This window comes from Rhododendron vialii, chromosome 7a (assembly GCF_030253575.1).
Source record: "Rhododendron vialii isolate Sample 1 chromosome 7a, ASM3025357v1".
Classification (NCBI taxonomy): Eukaryota; Viridiplantae; Streptophyta; class Magnoliopsida; order Ericales; family Ericaceae; genus Rhododendron; species Rhododendron vialii.
Window position 1 is genome coordinate 13,608,729 of NC_080563.1, and position 16,131 is coordinate 13,624,859.

Consider the following 16,131-nt stretch of genomic DNA (forward strand, 5'->3'; position numbering starts at 1 on the left):
GCAACAAATCTCCTGCCAACCAAAGCAGGCACAGCATTGGGCCTAGGGAGTCCGGGAACAGAATGGACGCCAGAGATGCCATGGAGAGGGAACCAAACACCGCCATTGCACGGGCAGGAATCCACGAGTAAGTAGGCCGTGGTCGCGACGGTACTGAAGAAATCTCTCTGGCTTCAGGATCGTGTGCCAAGCAATACAAGAGCAAGCTAACGACGGCAAAACCCGTGGATTTTGGGTGAGTTGCGAAAGGTGATGTTTGGTTCCCCTGGTACTTGAGTTGGATGAGGTTGATGAGCACCGGAATAATGAAGGCGAGAACACCGTGACAGGAGGAAGTGGACCGTAGAATTTGTTGTCGGCGGCGGTAGTGATAGTGGTGGTGGTGGTGTTGTGAGAAGTTGAATGTGATGTTGATAACCGTGAGATTGAGATAAGGCCTTATTGTTGTTCTAGTACTAATTGTAGTGTTATCGGCCATTTGATTTTAGTGGAGTACTAGCAATTAATAGCAAAAGTGTACGTGGGAAGAGAGATGAGAGAAGACCCGGATGGATGCTAACAATAATATGCACGACTAAAGGCAAATCTTTCCCCTATTATATATACTACAAATGAATGGGAAAATAAATAACAGCATCCATCATTGCCGCGTCAACTTCTCATGTTTGTCTGTTTGCAAAACATATTAATAAAATATCATTGTTCTTTATTTTTGGTTTTGCTCAAGTAACGCGATCATGATCTTTTTAAATTAATATTTTTTTCTTTATTTTTGTTTGTATCTTTTTGTATGTATTGTCAAGACTTAAATGCATATATTTAGTTTCATTTCATATCATAATATATATATTGTTTTTCTTGTTGTATGTGGACATGTAGATAGGGAGGGGTTTGATCTCTTCTATCCCGAAAATCTCTACGCCTCTGTGCCAAGGAATTTTTCGGCCATTGAATTGTGTGATTTTTTCGGGCCGAGCAAAAAAGGCCTGAACGGACCCAGGCTGTCGACAACCGACCCAAAAGAAGAGTTCCAATCCATAAGAGGGTTAACCGGAGGGGACCAGAGATGCTTCATGTTAAGGAAATAGAGTCTCGCATTGCATGGGTGTGGAATGAGTGATAACTTAATAACATTTGGGACCTCTCCACTTATTGCCAATTGGTTTTGAGATAGATGTAAAGTTTCCACATGGTATCAGAGCAGGGCCCGTTCCACCCCACATTTTAAAAATTAACAATCCACACCCCACGATGACAAATCAGCAAAAAGGCCGCACGATGATAGGACCCAAAAGTGGCCACACGTGACAGACCTCAAACGCGGCTGCACGTGAGGGAGGATGTTAAGGAAATAGAGTCTCACATTGCTTGGGTGTGAAATGGGTGATCACTTAATAACATTTAGGACCTCTCCACTCATTGCCATTTGATTTTGAGATGGATGTAAAGTTTCCACACTTCCCCTATCCTTCGTCCTTGGCTTGTGATGTTGAGGATGAGGGGACCAGGGGACCAGAGATGCTTCCCCCCCCCCCGGTCCAATTGGGACACTCTTCTCTTCCCTCTCCGGTCAGTTCGGCTCCCCTTTTCGTCCTCCCCTTTCCCATCCAATCCGATTGTTTATCCTTTTCTCAGGTTGAAAATAGTCTGTTTTGTGTTTTAGGATTGTGTTTTGCTAACTTGTTGCAGGTACTGGCTGAGGTGCTCGGAGTCCCCTTTGCTCGTTGTCGTTGAATAAGGTTCTAGGCTTCGCTGCTATTTGCGTTTCCTACCGATGTGGTCCATGTTTAGATGCATTTCAATTTTTTAGTTAGTTGTCGCACACACTTTCACACACTGTGCTCTGTTCCTGGGGTCTTTTGTTGGCCTTCACTTGTCGTCGGCACACTTATATCTTCTAGCAATAGCATAGTTTTTGTGTCTTTTGTGTTTTGCAGATCAGTATTCTATATTTTGTTCTTAGGAGTTTAGTTCGGTTTAGAGTTTAGTTCGGTGGTGGTTTGTTTGGTTTTTAGTAATTGAGAATAAATTTTTTACACCGCCGGTGTAAACATTTGTTTCCTCCAAATCAGTTATATTGTGCCACGTTGCAAAACAGTGGTCCCAATCCATAAAACATGACAATGTGGCACAATATAATTGATTTGGAGGAAACAAATGTTTACACTGGCAGTGTAAAGAATTTAATCTCTTAGTAATTTATGTTCAATAACCACAGTTGCGTTTGTTATTCTGCATTTTCTCCATCGATTTCTGCGTTGTAGTTGGTTTCTTATCCATCTAGTTGCATGAGGTGTTTTTCCATGCACACGGTGCTCTCTACCTGAATTGCCAAAGTCACTTAGTTGGTATTGATCGGTCTATGTGGGAAGCCTCATCAATTGTTGAACTGGCGTGACAGCTGCATATTGACAAGTTACATGCGTTGCTCCAACATCGATCTAACCATCTGGTCAATTTATCGTTCGTTTAACCTTCATTTGATTAATTTGTATGTGTTATTTGTCTCACTCGTGTGCGATAGGTCTTTTTATCAATTGTATTAGATGCACACTGTAGATTGTAATACTTCATATTAATGAATATCTTGCCCTTCCAAGGGCATGTTCTTAAAATAAAAAAAAAGAGAGTAGAGGCTCGACTTAAGACTATGATTTAATTTATCCTCTTCTTCTTTTAGTTGAATTTTCAAATGTTGTCCGTCTTTCTTTTTTAACAGAGAAGAAAGATTCTAACAAAAAAAATGGATAGGCTTTTCTCATAGAAGAATAATTTTGGCACTCCATTTTCATCACCACACTTCAATAGTTGTCATTTAATGTGTTCAAAATACACATAGTACAATTTCAAAACAAACTAAAAGTTATACTCATTCCGTCGCATTTTAACTGTCCAACTTAACTCTAATTTGTTAAGGAGACAACATCATTATATCTTTCACATCAACTTTTACCTCCACTTTTCGTTCTTACCCTCTATGAAAACATCATCATTACAATTTTACTCACTCAATTTTCAAAATAGAATCTACTTTTGCGGGCAAAATGAACAATGTACCAACTTTTATCTACCAACTTTACAAAATGGACATTTATTAAGAGATAATCCAAAATGAAATAGTGGATTCTAAGAAAGGAACAGAGGGAGTAATTTGAAGTGTGATTATCAAAACGAAGTGTCAACATCAATTCCCTTTAAAAATAGAATACATAGTCTTAGATATGAGGCTATTCGACTTCGATCCTAATCTCGGATCACCTACCAAGGTCATTTGTGAAGGACAATCTACCAACCCACTATAAAGAAATGAATGATATATGTGACCTAATACAATTTTTTTTTTTCTTTCTAGAACCAACAGATACAAGATATAACAACGGTTATTATGTGAATTCAGTAATGGACTTAACACAAACACTTCAAGCAATTTCTTTCTGAACTAGTTATACTGCAGAAATATCCGTATTCGGCAAACAAAATGCTATGAACACATATAGAAGTGCTTATATTCAGATAAAGATGTGTTTGAAATCATCCGACATATGTGGACCCCACATTTATTGTGTTATACCTACATGAATCGAACGGTTCCAAACACATTTGCTTCTGAATCTGGGGCTTCCATTTGTGTTTGTTGTTCGATAAATTGCTTCAATGGCTTAAAAGGCAGAGATTTAAAAATGGAAGTCATGTCTTTAGGGACTTGACGGTCCAGTTTGCTCAGCTGTGAACTCTATCGGGCTCACTTCAATGATCTTACAAAGCTATATATTTCCCCATGAATTCGACTTACGATTGGAGATGCTTTTCCGTTTTTCGATTGCGCAGAATTATGGCATTCGTTAAATATTCGACAGCGGTTGGGAGATGCTCTATTACTTGATCATTTACTCTTGTAATGCGAACAAGTAAACGTTGCATTTGATGAAATGGGTGATGGAATGGCAGAGTAAGAATACAAGCAGGGGAGTCAATTGTACAGAAAAATAGTCGAGGGATTATTCTAGGTGCACGTAAGAGTACAATAACCAAATGCAATTATGACCAAATGCAATTTAAAAAGCCTTTAACAACAATAGCTTGACAAGTAATGAGAACATTTCGAATATAACTGCCGTTGCGCTGACATTTTGCAATGGTTTTGTTGAAGAGTTCAATGCAACGTTGTGCCATGTCGCAGTGGGAACTAACATTCTTCGTCTTTGCATACTGAATTTTATTGTGCAGAGTGCCATTTAGTGACCAAAGCAAAAAAGATACTACTATCAAACTACTACAAAAAAAAAAAAAAAAACTACAAACAAACTACTAGCTTTATGACAACGCTCCTCCCTCTCATGCAAGTATGCGAGATCCACACATTTGGAAATGGGGCTTGAACACTAATGTCAAAGAAGCAGCATTGCTTCTGGAGCACAATATTTCTCCGATTTTCTTGGTGGCAGTCTATTGTGAGCTTTCCAAGGCTTACCCAGTTTGTGAATAAGCAGCCAAAGCGAAAATCACACCACCATTCCCTTGTGTTTTCTGTGTTGTGTGCCCTAGCCAAAGCGTTGCAGTTCACCGCATGCTTCCCATCAATAAAACTGGTGCCCTTCTACCAAAAAGCCATGAACATCAGTAGTTGATGTACCACTATCTCAAGAATGGGTGGGGAGAAGAAAAAGAAAACTTCAAATGGCAACGGCTAATGAATTTTTTTCTGCAAATAATACACCAAAATTTTGGGGAACTCTACATGGATAGTTTTCCCAGACACCACAAATTTAACAAGGGTTAAAAAAAAAACCATGGAAACGGTCAATTAAACCTGCGATCAACTTTGCCCGGAACCACCCCCTTCAGCAAACCACGTACACATAATTGGGCATAATTGGAAGCGTCCAACACAATTTTCTATCCTACAAGTTGTAAACTTCCACTGTTTCCAGACGTTAGTCTCTCACATCTAATCTTCCCACACAACGTATAAAAGAAGCCAAGTCTTTAATTAGGGCCACAATATACCAGCGGAGGTTGCGCAGCGCATCTGGGTGAGAATCTGATCATCCTGGCACGGGATGAGTCTTACTCATCCACTCCTATAAGTTCCATCATCTTCGGGCTAACCTGCTTCTTCTTACTCCCCTCTTAGGTTTTGAATAAGAAGCAGGTCCAGTGAGTCTATCTGGAGTCTCTAGTTCATCTTCACTGGTGTCATCTGACCTCCATCTTGGTCCACCATTTGCATTCCGTTCTTCAATGAAAGCTTTCTCTCCGTTGCTGAAAACCATAAAAGTACAACATACAAAATGATAACTACTTGTGTAACAGAACAATATTGACTTGTATTCATTCCCAATTAACAAACCAAACAATGACAAATAGAGTAACTGTTATGCTGTTTTTGGATCTTGAATTTGTAGAGAAACTTGTTGAGAGATACGAAATTAAAGATGGCATTCAAACAACACTTTTTCTTCTCATATTATCCTCTTCCTTTTTCTTTGTTCCCAATATATCCCCCAAGAAATACAAATTACAAACACAGCCTTTCCGTTAGGAAGAAAGGGAAAGAAAGTTTACCTCAAAGAGGTGTCCATTGGATCATCCGAGGGGATAATCTTCCAAGGGGTGTGGGGTCCATTTGATGGGACCCTTTTACCTGCCGAATTTAGATAATTATCTCTACTGGGTTCTTTTAGTAAGAGACTGCTGCCGCTCGATGAGGTTACTGGATCAGCTCCAACCCCAAGGGAATATGGTCTGGTACTTTGAAATCTGGGAACAAACCCGTTTTCTTCCTTCTGTGGAGAAACCTCCTCATCCAATTGATGATCTTCAAAGCTGCGATTCAGAGGCACACTTCTGTTGAACTCTTTTAGAGGGGTTGCCCTCATTGGACTAACACGACGAACACCAGGAGTCCTGATATCGTCAAACTTGAACTTCTTGTTGACACCACTTTGAGGCTTGGGGACTCTTTCTGAATCCCTAAAGAAACTCCCATGCGGAATTGAGGGAGAGCCATGATTCCCAAGGTTAAGATGGGAATTGCCAGCAAATTCCTCAGGTTTTGAAGGAGTTGCAAGAATTGAAGGTTTGGAAGAAGTGATTGGCTCGTTCTTCCGCGAAAAAAGGGAAGAATCAACGGATGTGGGAACCAATAAACTCATCGGAATTGGTGGTTGTAGTTTGGCAAGACCAGGTATTGCAGGAATTTCAACTTCATTGACAGGAGAAACAACATTATCAAGCAATTTTCTGGTCTTTGCTTCTTGTCGTTGGACTTCTGGCAGCAAATCTAATCCCTTCTCCTGTTAAAAGCACATTAGCATAAGCACCCCACTTTTTCACTCTCTTCTTTAAAATGGAAATAGTCGTAATAAATGGTAATAAATGGTAATACCACTTTTGGAAACAGTCGTAATAAAATAAAAATAGACCAAAAAAGCAGACATTCTCCACCATGTAATTCCGCTTTTGTGTCAGTTATGTATAAACCAATGACTCCATTCAAAAAAAGATTAGAAACCAATGACTCTGTTGGTGAACTGCCATAGGACTTATGGGAGCGGCAATGACCCATGGCAAGTACTATTCGCCCCTACGCGATAATGAGGGGTTGGAGTCACAGGGATCAACCTATCCCAAAAAAAGTGTATCTAAACCCTCTACTAGACTCTACGGAACGAGTTAATTGGACTTCATAGAATAGGCCCCCAACCACCAAAATAAGTAAAAAAAACACACAAACGACAAAAAAATAGGAAAATAGACAAGATGCATAAGAAGTAAAAATGCAAAACAGATATACAATACTCTATTGCATCAACCCTCGAAAAAAAGGCAGAAAAATATGCTCCGTAAACAATACTCTCCATCGCCAGACTACACTTTGATTAAGAGAGACCCAACAAAGGGTATCTGAAAATTTACTACATGCGAATAAGGGATGCCTAGTTGATGATTGCCTTAAATGGTCCAATTCCTACCAATACGTTTCACATGTTGAAATGCAAAGGCCGTACTCATAAGGAGAATGGATAAAAGCACACATTTTGCTCATGATTCCTAAGTCCTGCACGAGGCGGATAACTCAACCACCTTAAAATGGAGAACAGGAAGAGTCCACATGGACAGTGGAAGTTAGATACATATCACTGATGCAGTCTTTGAACAAGCAGTTCTTTTTTCCACCAATTATCAAGGGCGAGTGGTAAGCTGCTTTTCATGAGCCGTTTGAGGCTACGGCTAGTATGAAATTTACAAAACTGACTTAGCAAAAGAAATGTATAACCAATTTAAATTTTAAAATACTTACAACCAACCCCGCTCTCCAGTGACTTGCTGATTTCATTCTAAATAAGACTTCTTCCCTGACAGAATTATTTGCAATGAAGTCCTGCTCCACACTCTGAAGTTTACGATCAACTTGATATGCCTCCACATATCGATAGCGCTAAAATGGAAAGGGAAAAAAGAACAATTAATGAACAATCGATAGGCATACCAGTCACAACTCACGGACATCTGTTAAAATGACAGTTATCAAATAAAAAAATCTGACACACACTAAACATATCATGTAACATGTGTCTAGAAATAAATATGCAACACAAGTATAACACCCTGTACATGGAACTCCCACCTGAAGAATTGCCTGAATTGATAGCAGGATATCATTTATTCGACATCTTCAGACTGAATCGATAAATAATGTTTTTCCTAAACAGATATTTATGCTCAGAAATTTCAGGATGCAGTAAAAACATTTCAGTATTGAACTCACTCCAAAGCTGATTACAAGCACAATTATTCATTTTCCTCAACTCTAAAGTATGGTGTTCTACATCCATCTCCAAGTCATCTCTGTCAACCCTAGCTTGTTTCCGTTGTAGACGTGGGCAATGTTTTAAAAACCAGACCAGCCGGTCAAACTGGTTTGCCTGCCAACCGGCCCCTTGTCCAGTTTGGGTTGATCCCAAAACCGCCACTATTAGAGAACCGGTCTCTAAAATGAGAACCGCCTCAAATTTCCAGTTGAACCGGTGAACCAGTGAAACCATTACGGTTCTTGCAACCCAGACCACTTGAAATTTTAACTATTGCCAGCCAATCAAAAGCCATACGCGCAAAGCTAGACGCGTTGATTAGCAGGCAATGGACCCACTTCACTGTACGAGCACACTTGAAGACAAAAAGGAGCATTATATAGGTGAAGGAGGTCTCAAGAGTTCAAAAATCCACCGATGTGGGATCGTTAAAAACTGTCCAGAATTTATTCCTAGCTCAATTCCTCCTCTTTTCACTCCAAGACATTTTTACATGCTCATTTTAATTATTTGTGTATATTTAATATATTTATGACATCACGGTTCGATTCCGGTTCAACTCCGGTTGAACCAGTGACCCACCCACCTGGTCCCTTTTCCGGTTCGCTCACCGGTCCGGTTTTTAAAACATTGGAAGTGGGTACGCCTCTTAACATACATCCAATAGTGAACCAACATTGACATAAGACAACATTGTTGTTGCCTATCATGTGCAGTTAAATAACACTTCTGTAGTCATCTGAAGAAAAAAGGAAGTCTTGGTTGATTCTACTGTGGAAGGAGGAAACTCTAACAGTCCATGAACAGAATTTTCCACAGGCAGGGCAATGTGCCTCTAATCTCAGACATGATTCTTTTAACTTCTTATTCATCCTCTTCCATCTATTTTTCCACAGAACAGGGACACAAAACTTGTCCATGCGATTCAGATAGCGTTTTACTGGCATTTAATTTCACTATAGGTAAGTCAACAAATGGAGCCGAGAACCAACACACAGCATCCATCCAATCAACCTGCAATTGGCAGCAGCAGAAACAACCCTAAATGGTCTTTCAGTGTAGTTATAATCAAACAGGGACATACCCTGGATGCATCTTATGGCTTAACAACCCGAGTCACAAATACTAGTTTGCAGAGCTATGTTGTCCTCCATGAAAAAAACGGTTGTCCTTTGTAACCTGTATCCCTCAAAATTTCCATCCTAAGTTGGGCGCGCTCAAACGTTCATTTATCACTGCACACCCAGAAAGAATTTTGCAGACTGATGAAGCTACTAAGAAAATGTTCCAATCAACGAGAAAAAAGGGTTGTCATAGATGAGGCCAACTTTAAACAATGACCGAGGCAAAGGAACTACAAGGGCCAGTGTCATAGATGGAGTCAACCTCAACTGACATAACTGCAAGCTGGCTATGAATCTATTATTTGGAAAGAAGAAATATTCAATAAGCCATCTACGTAAAATACACACTTTGTTCCAAACAAAACTGTATAACTGAATCAAATTATGGCCACAACATCACCAACTGACCACTTGAAGGCCGAGCAAAAAAAAAAAACCTGAACACTTGAAGATGACAATAGGTCACAAAAAAATGGAATGCAAAAATAAAAGATTCCGAGTAAAACCAAATTAGCAGTTACTTTCACTTGTCTCAATTCACCATGAGACTCATAAGGAGATAATGGCTTCAATGTACTCCCAGATGTCATGAATCACGAAGAATACAAGTTCTTCAAGAAAGATTAAAAAAAAACTAATCAAGCGGTCATCATATCAGCTTTTTCTACACGGGACAAATGGACAAGTTACCTGAAGATAGAAAACCACAAGCAGACTTCCAATTGTTGTTGATGGGTCATCCACAGCAAAATCTAAGAGGCTCTTGTGGAGATACTTCTCTTCTAATGAATTCCAAGGCAATTCTATCATTCGCTCTACCAAGTTTCTCCGGATGCAGAGAAAACAGATTTCAGTCACCAGTGCCTCCACCCACTCCGCCCAAGTCCTGGACTCGTCTATTAAGACATTTGATGATTGTTGAGATGAAACAGGCTTCGACATCTTTTCCTTAACTTTCATGCAAAGCGCTCTCTGGTACATAAATGCTTCAGTCAGAAGTCCACATTCCACTCTCACTCTAACTGCAGTGACAGCCTCGGCCAGTGAAACCAACTGTGCTCCTCCATCACGGCCACACCACCTTAGAACCATAAGTGCAGCATCAGGATTTTGCCTGTCTAACAGAACTTGGGCAACCTTGGGATGAGTTGTTGGACCCGAGATTTCTGGAAGAAGGCGACAAGCTTCCTATAAGACAAAACATGTGAAGAACTATAAGCATGTGCAATAATGTATTGGTGGACGCATCCAAGTTAACAGGGACATTATGAGACCGCACACAAGAATACTTAGGGTTTTTTTTTTTTTTCTTGATAACTCAGGAGTCCGGGCAAGCATACAAACCCCTCGACTAGTCCGGGGCACGAGCCAGCTTACGCTGAATATTACATACAGAACACATGTCTGAGACTCTGAATACTAACACATTATCACATACAGACTATCAAAAGAAATCAACAAGCTCAACTACTGCAACTACACTCCAACCATATCACTCTACAAGTCCACATGGATGGAGAAAAACATACCAAGATTGCTAGGTTTAATATCATACACATGGTTCAAGAGACAGAAAAAATTTCATATACTTATATTAAAGCTACGGTAAAATATCATACCTGAAGAGCATCATCAGTGTGGTCATCTAGTAGATAAAAACTAAAAGACTCCACAAAGGAATGCCTGGTTAGATTAAATGATGCAGCAAAGTCATCTATAATGTATCTCCACTCCTTTTCCGGCCTGGTCCAGTGCCGGTCAAACAGGTAATACAGAAACTGAGATAAAATTAAGGAAACAGAACAAAATACTCAACTAACTGCAATTATCTGACATCAGCAGAAGCGCCAATACAATATATAAAAAAGGATACTATCGCTTGCTTTGCTACCACCAAATCAGAAGTCCCATGCAAAAAAAGCACGTCAGCAGCAGCTCGCAGACTTTCAAATGGATAGCATCCTGCCATCCCATCTATCTTAGACCTGAAAAACAGTGAGCTTCCATCCTTCTGCAAAGATGCAATTTCAAGTTCCCCTCCCATTTCATCTGCATCCTCCTGTTCTGTCTCAATATTGGACAGTGCATCTTCTATGAAGAGTGTAGAACCATTGGTCTTCGTGGAGTCCGCAGAGTGGTTTACCGACTCAGGCCAAGCACGTGTACTTGCAGCTGATTTCCTTTCATGGACAGAAGAACGCCATGCTGCGAAATTTGTATAACGAGACCCAACATTCTCGAGAAAGTTATGCCTTATGAGCCATATCATTATATCCATATGCTGGAACACAAAATGTATGGGAGAAAGGATTACCAACAATTTAAACAGAATCGAAGCAATTTTGTTCAACTTAACTTTAAACCTGAAATTTTTCAATAACCTCAGGACCAACAACGAAACTACCCAGAGAAAGAAGATATTGGAAAAATCATTGCAAGCCAATACAGGTCAACAAACTAAAACACACAGCGATAGGTACATGCAACCAAATGTGCAATCTCGCAAAATGAATATAACAACCTTGTCTGTCAAAAGACTCAAAACTCAAGGAAACTCAAAGTACTTAAGAATGAAATAACTGCATGAGGTGAAAAATCGTATTTATCATGCGCTACATATTCATGGAAAAGGGACTGCTATCGTAGGACATTTCATAACTTTCACAAAGAAGACTACCACATCAAAAAGTTACACACATACAAGTATTTAAATATCAATGTATATAAAGAGTGGTCATTTTAAAAAACATTTGGTGATCATACCTGCTTTGTCATTAATATGCTTTCTTGAAGGTGATGCAGATCATGGAGCTGAGCTGAAAGAGTACCCTTAAATGATGATTCTAAAACTTCCAGAACATTGGAAATGCCAACAAGCTTAACTGAAAACCTTAGAAGTGAACTCCACTTTGTTTTCATCTGTTGTACTGTGTGATTATTATTATCTTTTAAAAGAGTGAAGGATTACAAACTAAATTATGGAAAGAATAAAACAAGCAAACGAGAAAAAAATCTTTATAAATGAACAGAGGCAATAGGCTTGAGATATAGGCATAAGGATACACAAGTCTTGAAGTTCTGTAAGAATATTTTTGAAGGTCCGCCTGCACCAATCCTTGACAACCACTTCATCCAACAAGAAAGCAATGACAGGATCGCTAGACACAGCACTTTCATCCATACAAACATCCGTAACATCTGTTGGTCCTTCTGTTGAAGAAAACTGAAATACCGAATCCCAATATAAAAGGAAATGTAGCAACAATAAAACAACAGATTTGCAAAAGGTTTATTTTTGACAAAGGGAAAAACCACTATGGCAAAAGGTTTATTTTTGACAAAGGGAAAAAAAACACTATGGCAAAAGGTTTATTTTTTTTCACCAATTTTCCTCGATGGGAAATTCTTGAAAGATTTTAATTATCAGAGCATTTAAGCAGTCCCCCCACAACTACTCAATTCAGAAGAATAAGTGACGGTGTATGGATACAGTGGCTAATCAGAGAAACCAAGTTGTTCTCCATGGCAACATCAAACAAAGAATAAAGCCGTTCAATATCAGCAGAAATTTGCTTCTCCCGATCTTCTTTTTCTTGAAATCTGTCATCACATTTCTTAGAGATAAGACCGGCCTCTATGCACTCATAGTAAAGGCGAAGGCGAAGTCTATTGCCATTCTTCGGTATTGGAATTCTACAAATTGGGCAAATATCACACCGCTGACAACACTCTGTACATAAGGAGGCATGTCCACATGAATTCAATACACTTTCTACATAGCGTCCACAGCTACTCAAGTCTCTAGTAGCCCGACAACGCTCAACTTTTGCTTCATTGCACAATTCAATCAAATCAATACATCCCAAGTGTTCCAATGCTTCCTGAAGTTGAAAAAAGAAGCAGAAAATGATTACTAGTACAACAAGTGCTGAAGAAACTGACAGCCAAAGGTTGTAACTCACAGGACCGCGAACTATAATGGTGTTAGATAATCAAATGCAATTTCACCTATAGAAGGTGGTCTCCAACTACCCTCTGATCTGATCGAAGAAAAGAATCCAAGAGTGCAGGGGATGCAAAACTTCAATAACCAGTTACCCCAAACTCCTAAACTTAAGAGATGGCATTATGCCAATAAGTATTCAACATCTGCGTTTAGTTCCAAGGAACCAAGTTCTATTTAGTCAGTCATCCTCTAGGGCTCTAGGCAACAGATGCTTCCTGACCACCTTATATCAATGGATGAATAAAAACTAAATCATAATACGAGAAAGGAAAGTCCAGACTTATGCAACTAACCTAAACAATGCGTAAAAGATGGAAACCATTATAGATGAATCTCACTACCTGCACGACAAAAAAAGTTTTCTTTTCTTTGTAAATGAAAAAATTGTCAGGATTAGCTCGATCCCACCCGCAACGGAAGCGTGAAGGAAATAAACACTCACAAAAAAGACACAATATTACGTGGTTCGGCCTCGAATCTCAGATGCCTACTCCACGGGAGAGAGAGAACAATGTCCACTATATTGAATGATTTACAAAGAGATAAAGAATACCCAACCCGAGCCCCAACTCACTTGTATTTTTATCTCTCTCACACTCACCCAATATTCCCACTATTTTCTCTCTACCCCAAAGCACCAATATGTTTTGTACTCCGTCTTTTTTCTCTCACCATGCTCTAGCACACATGTACGCACTTTTAATAGCAGTCCTACTCTTCAAGCAAGAAAAACTCTTGAACTGGCTAGAAGCTTCTTGAAGCCAAGCATCACAATTCACAATTGCTCTTTGGGTCTAGGAACATGCATAGCCGGCAATGACCACCAACTCAATGAACAAATTTACTTCAGCCATTTAATGCATAACAAACCAACATTTTTCCTTTTCTTTAATAAAAAATTGCATTAACACATGGGCAAAAGCCAAACAAAAATCCCATAGAAGGGAAAGCTCAAAAGCTTGCTGCAATGCCATTTGTTGTGAATAGGTGCATACCAATAATACAACCCCAAGTACAGATGTACTGCCCCTATATCACTTCACTGCAGAGTAGAGAGGGTCCAGAGGGACATGTAGCTTCCAGCATTTGTTCATGCTGGTGTCATGGTTTTCCTAAGTTCTCTACTTCTCTAGCAGAGTTTCTCCGTGGAAGGAGAGAACTGAGATAGGGAGAAAGAAGACAATCTTGTGGAATATGGTTCTTTTTCTTACGTTGTCTATTTTGAGTGGACAAAAAACCATCGATCTTAACAAAGAGTGGAAAAGTCTATTCAAAAATTAAAGATCAGGCTTCTAATTGAGTCGGTGAGTTTAGGCAATATGTAGGAACCTCCTCCAAGTAATATACCTAGGAGTAACATGAATCCTAAGTTTCTAAGTTCTCAATGATCCACGGGAATGCATGTAACAAGACTTCTGCTAGCCATATTCACATACCATGTACCTATGTGAAAGAATTCACAATACTGATAGCACCGGCACCGGCACTCCTCCAAAATTCGTCTTTTACGCATTCGTTAATCCTAGTTTCTAACTGCAATCCCTAAAAAAAACTGTGGGAGTCCAATCTAGCTTTAGTTTGGAAAAAAACTAATTCGTGAACAGTCCAGAGTAAAAAAAGAATCAGCTTTTTCAGGTACTTTTATTGCAAAAGACGAGAAGAGAAGCCGAGCCAACGGCCTAACAGATTGGCTGGCTCAACTTCTGAAACTAGGAAAAATCTCAAATTGTGGCACTTCAACTGCAAAAAGCCGTCTCATGGTGTTAAACCGGAGGCCCCGCATGGTGTTGAACGTCTACAGCTAACCACAAGTCCCATCCATCCTATTAACAGATACAGAATTTTACTGAAACCCTAACCATGAAAAGAAAGCGAATTCAAATTCCAGAACAAACCTGACATTTTCACTCCAAAGCACCAAGTAAAATTCAAAGCCCTAGCTAAATTTCCAGTCTTGGTGAAATCAATAGGAACGAGGGAACATGTAGGGTTTATGAAATTGAAATCACGACGTAACGGCGTGTATAAGATAATTGAAGAGCACATAAGTACGCGTAGGGACCTGAACGCGAGTGGCGTTGTAGTTTGGTAGCCTAGAAGGCGCTGCGGCGGCGGCGGCGTTGGGGGTGGAGTTGGAAGGCACGGCGGCGGCTGCTTGGAATCTGGTGTCCGTTTGTTGAGGAGATTGAGAGAGAGAGTTGGAGGTGGGGAGACGGTGTCGTGAGCCCGGTGAGAAGTGGAGGTTGGAGCTCATTGAAGGAGTTTTACTTCTGACTGGTGATTTGCTCGCAATCTGAAAGGAGCTCCGCTGCGTGTGTGTGTGTGTGTGTGTGAGAGAGAGAGAGAGAGAGAGAGAGAGAGGGAGGAGGGAAAGCGTCTCGATCGACTTTGGAAGAGGGTTTAAAGAGTTGTGCTATCTTTACGCACACATGCACCCCACAATAAGTTCTTATTTTTTAATTAACAATTTTAAACTCAAAAATTATGAATTTTTTGAAATTTAAAAATATATAATATGGATCTTGTTTGGAAGTGAGATTTTTTATACGATGCAAAAAAAATTGAAAAATTAATTTTCATTTACTTTATTTTTGAGTTTGAAAATGTGAAATAAACTACTTATTTTTTTAGAAAGTTTCTAGAACGGGGCCTAAAAACTCACGCTTTTAGTTGGTTTCTTTGGGTATTTTAGATAATGTTCGTTTTGGAATTTTCAAATTGCAATTCTAAATAATGAGTGTAAAGAGAAATAGATTAATGATTGAAAATAAGAAGTGATTGAAGAGAAATAGAAAAAAATGAAAGTAATAATTTGAAAGGAATAAGATACTCCCTCCGTCCCTTTTTTTGTGTCCAGTATTTCATTTTGGGCTGTCCCTTAATAAGTGTCCATTTTGTCAAGTTAGGAGGGTAAAAGTTGGTGTATTGTCTATTTTATCCCTAAAAGTAGATTTTATTTTGAAAAGTTAGTGAGTAAAAGTGTAATGATGATGGGTAAGTAGGGAAAGTGGAGGAAAAAGTTGATGTGAAAGTTGTAATGATGATGTTTTTTTAAAAAGTTGGAGTTACGAAGCAGGACACTTAAAAAGGGACGGAAGGAGTAATGATTAGAATTCAAAATCTATAGCCCAAAAACGAACAAGGCCTTAGTTTTGATAATGGGTGGAGAAAAAAAAATAGTAATAAT

At 39.4% G+C, this 16,131-nt stretch overlaps 1 protein-coding gene across 1 annotated transcript; it reads right to left on the bottom strand.

Moving 5' to 3' along the window:
- Window positions 1-4,672: 4,672 nt before the first annotated feature.
- LOC131332069 (E3 ubiquitin-protein ligase HOS1-like) lies at window positions 4,673-15,392 on the bottom strand. Its single transcript, XM_058366126.1, has 10 exons — window positions 15,007-15,392; window positions 12,429-12,819; window positions 12,002-12,136; window positions 11,702-11,883; window positions 10,812-11,219; window positions 10,558-10,716; window positions 9,629-10,126; window positions 7,304-7,441; window positions 5,566-6,296; window positions 4,673-5,262 (listed from the first exon to the last, which is right to left on the bottom strand). The coding sequence occupies exons 1-10, from the start codon at window positions 15,196-15,198 to the stop codon at window positions 5,094-5,096; spliced, it is 3,003 nt and encodes a 1,000-aa protein (XP_058222109.1). The 5' UTR covers window positions 15,199-15,392; the 3' UTR covers window positions 4,673-5,093.
- Between the last annotated feature and the right edge of the window lie 739 nt (window positions 15,393-16,131).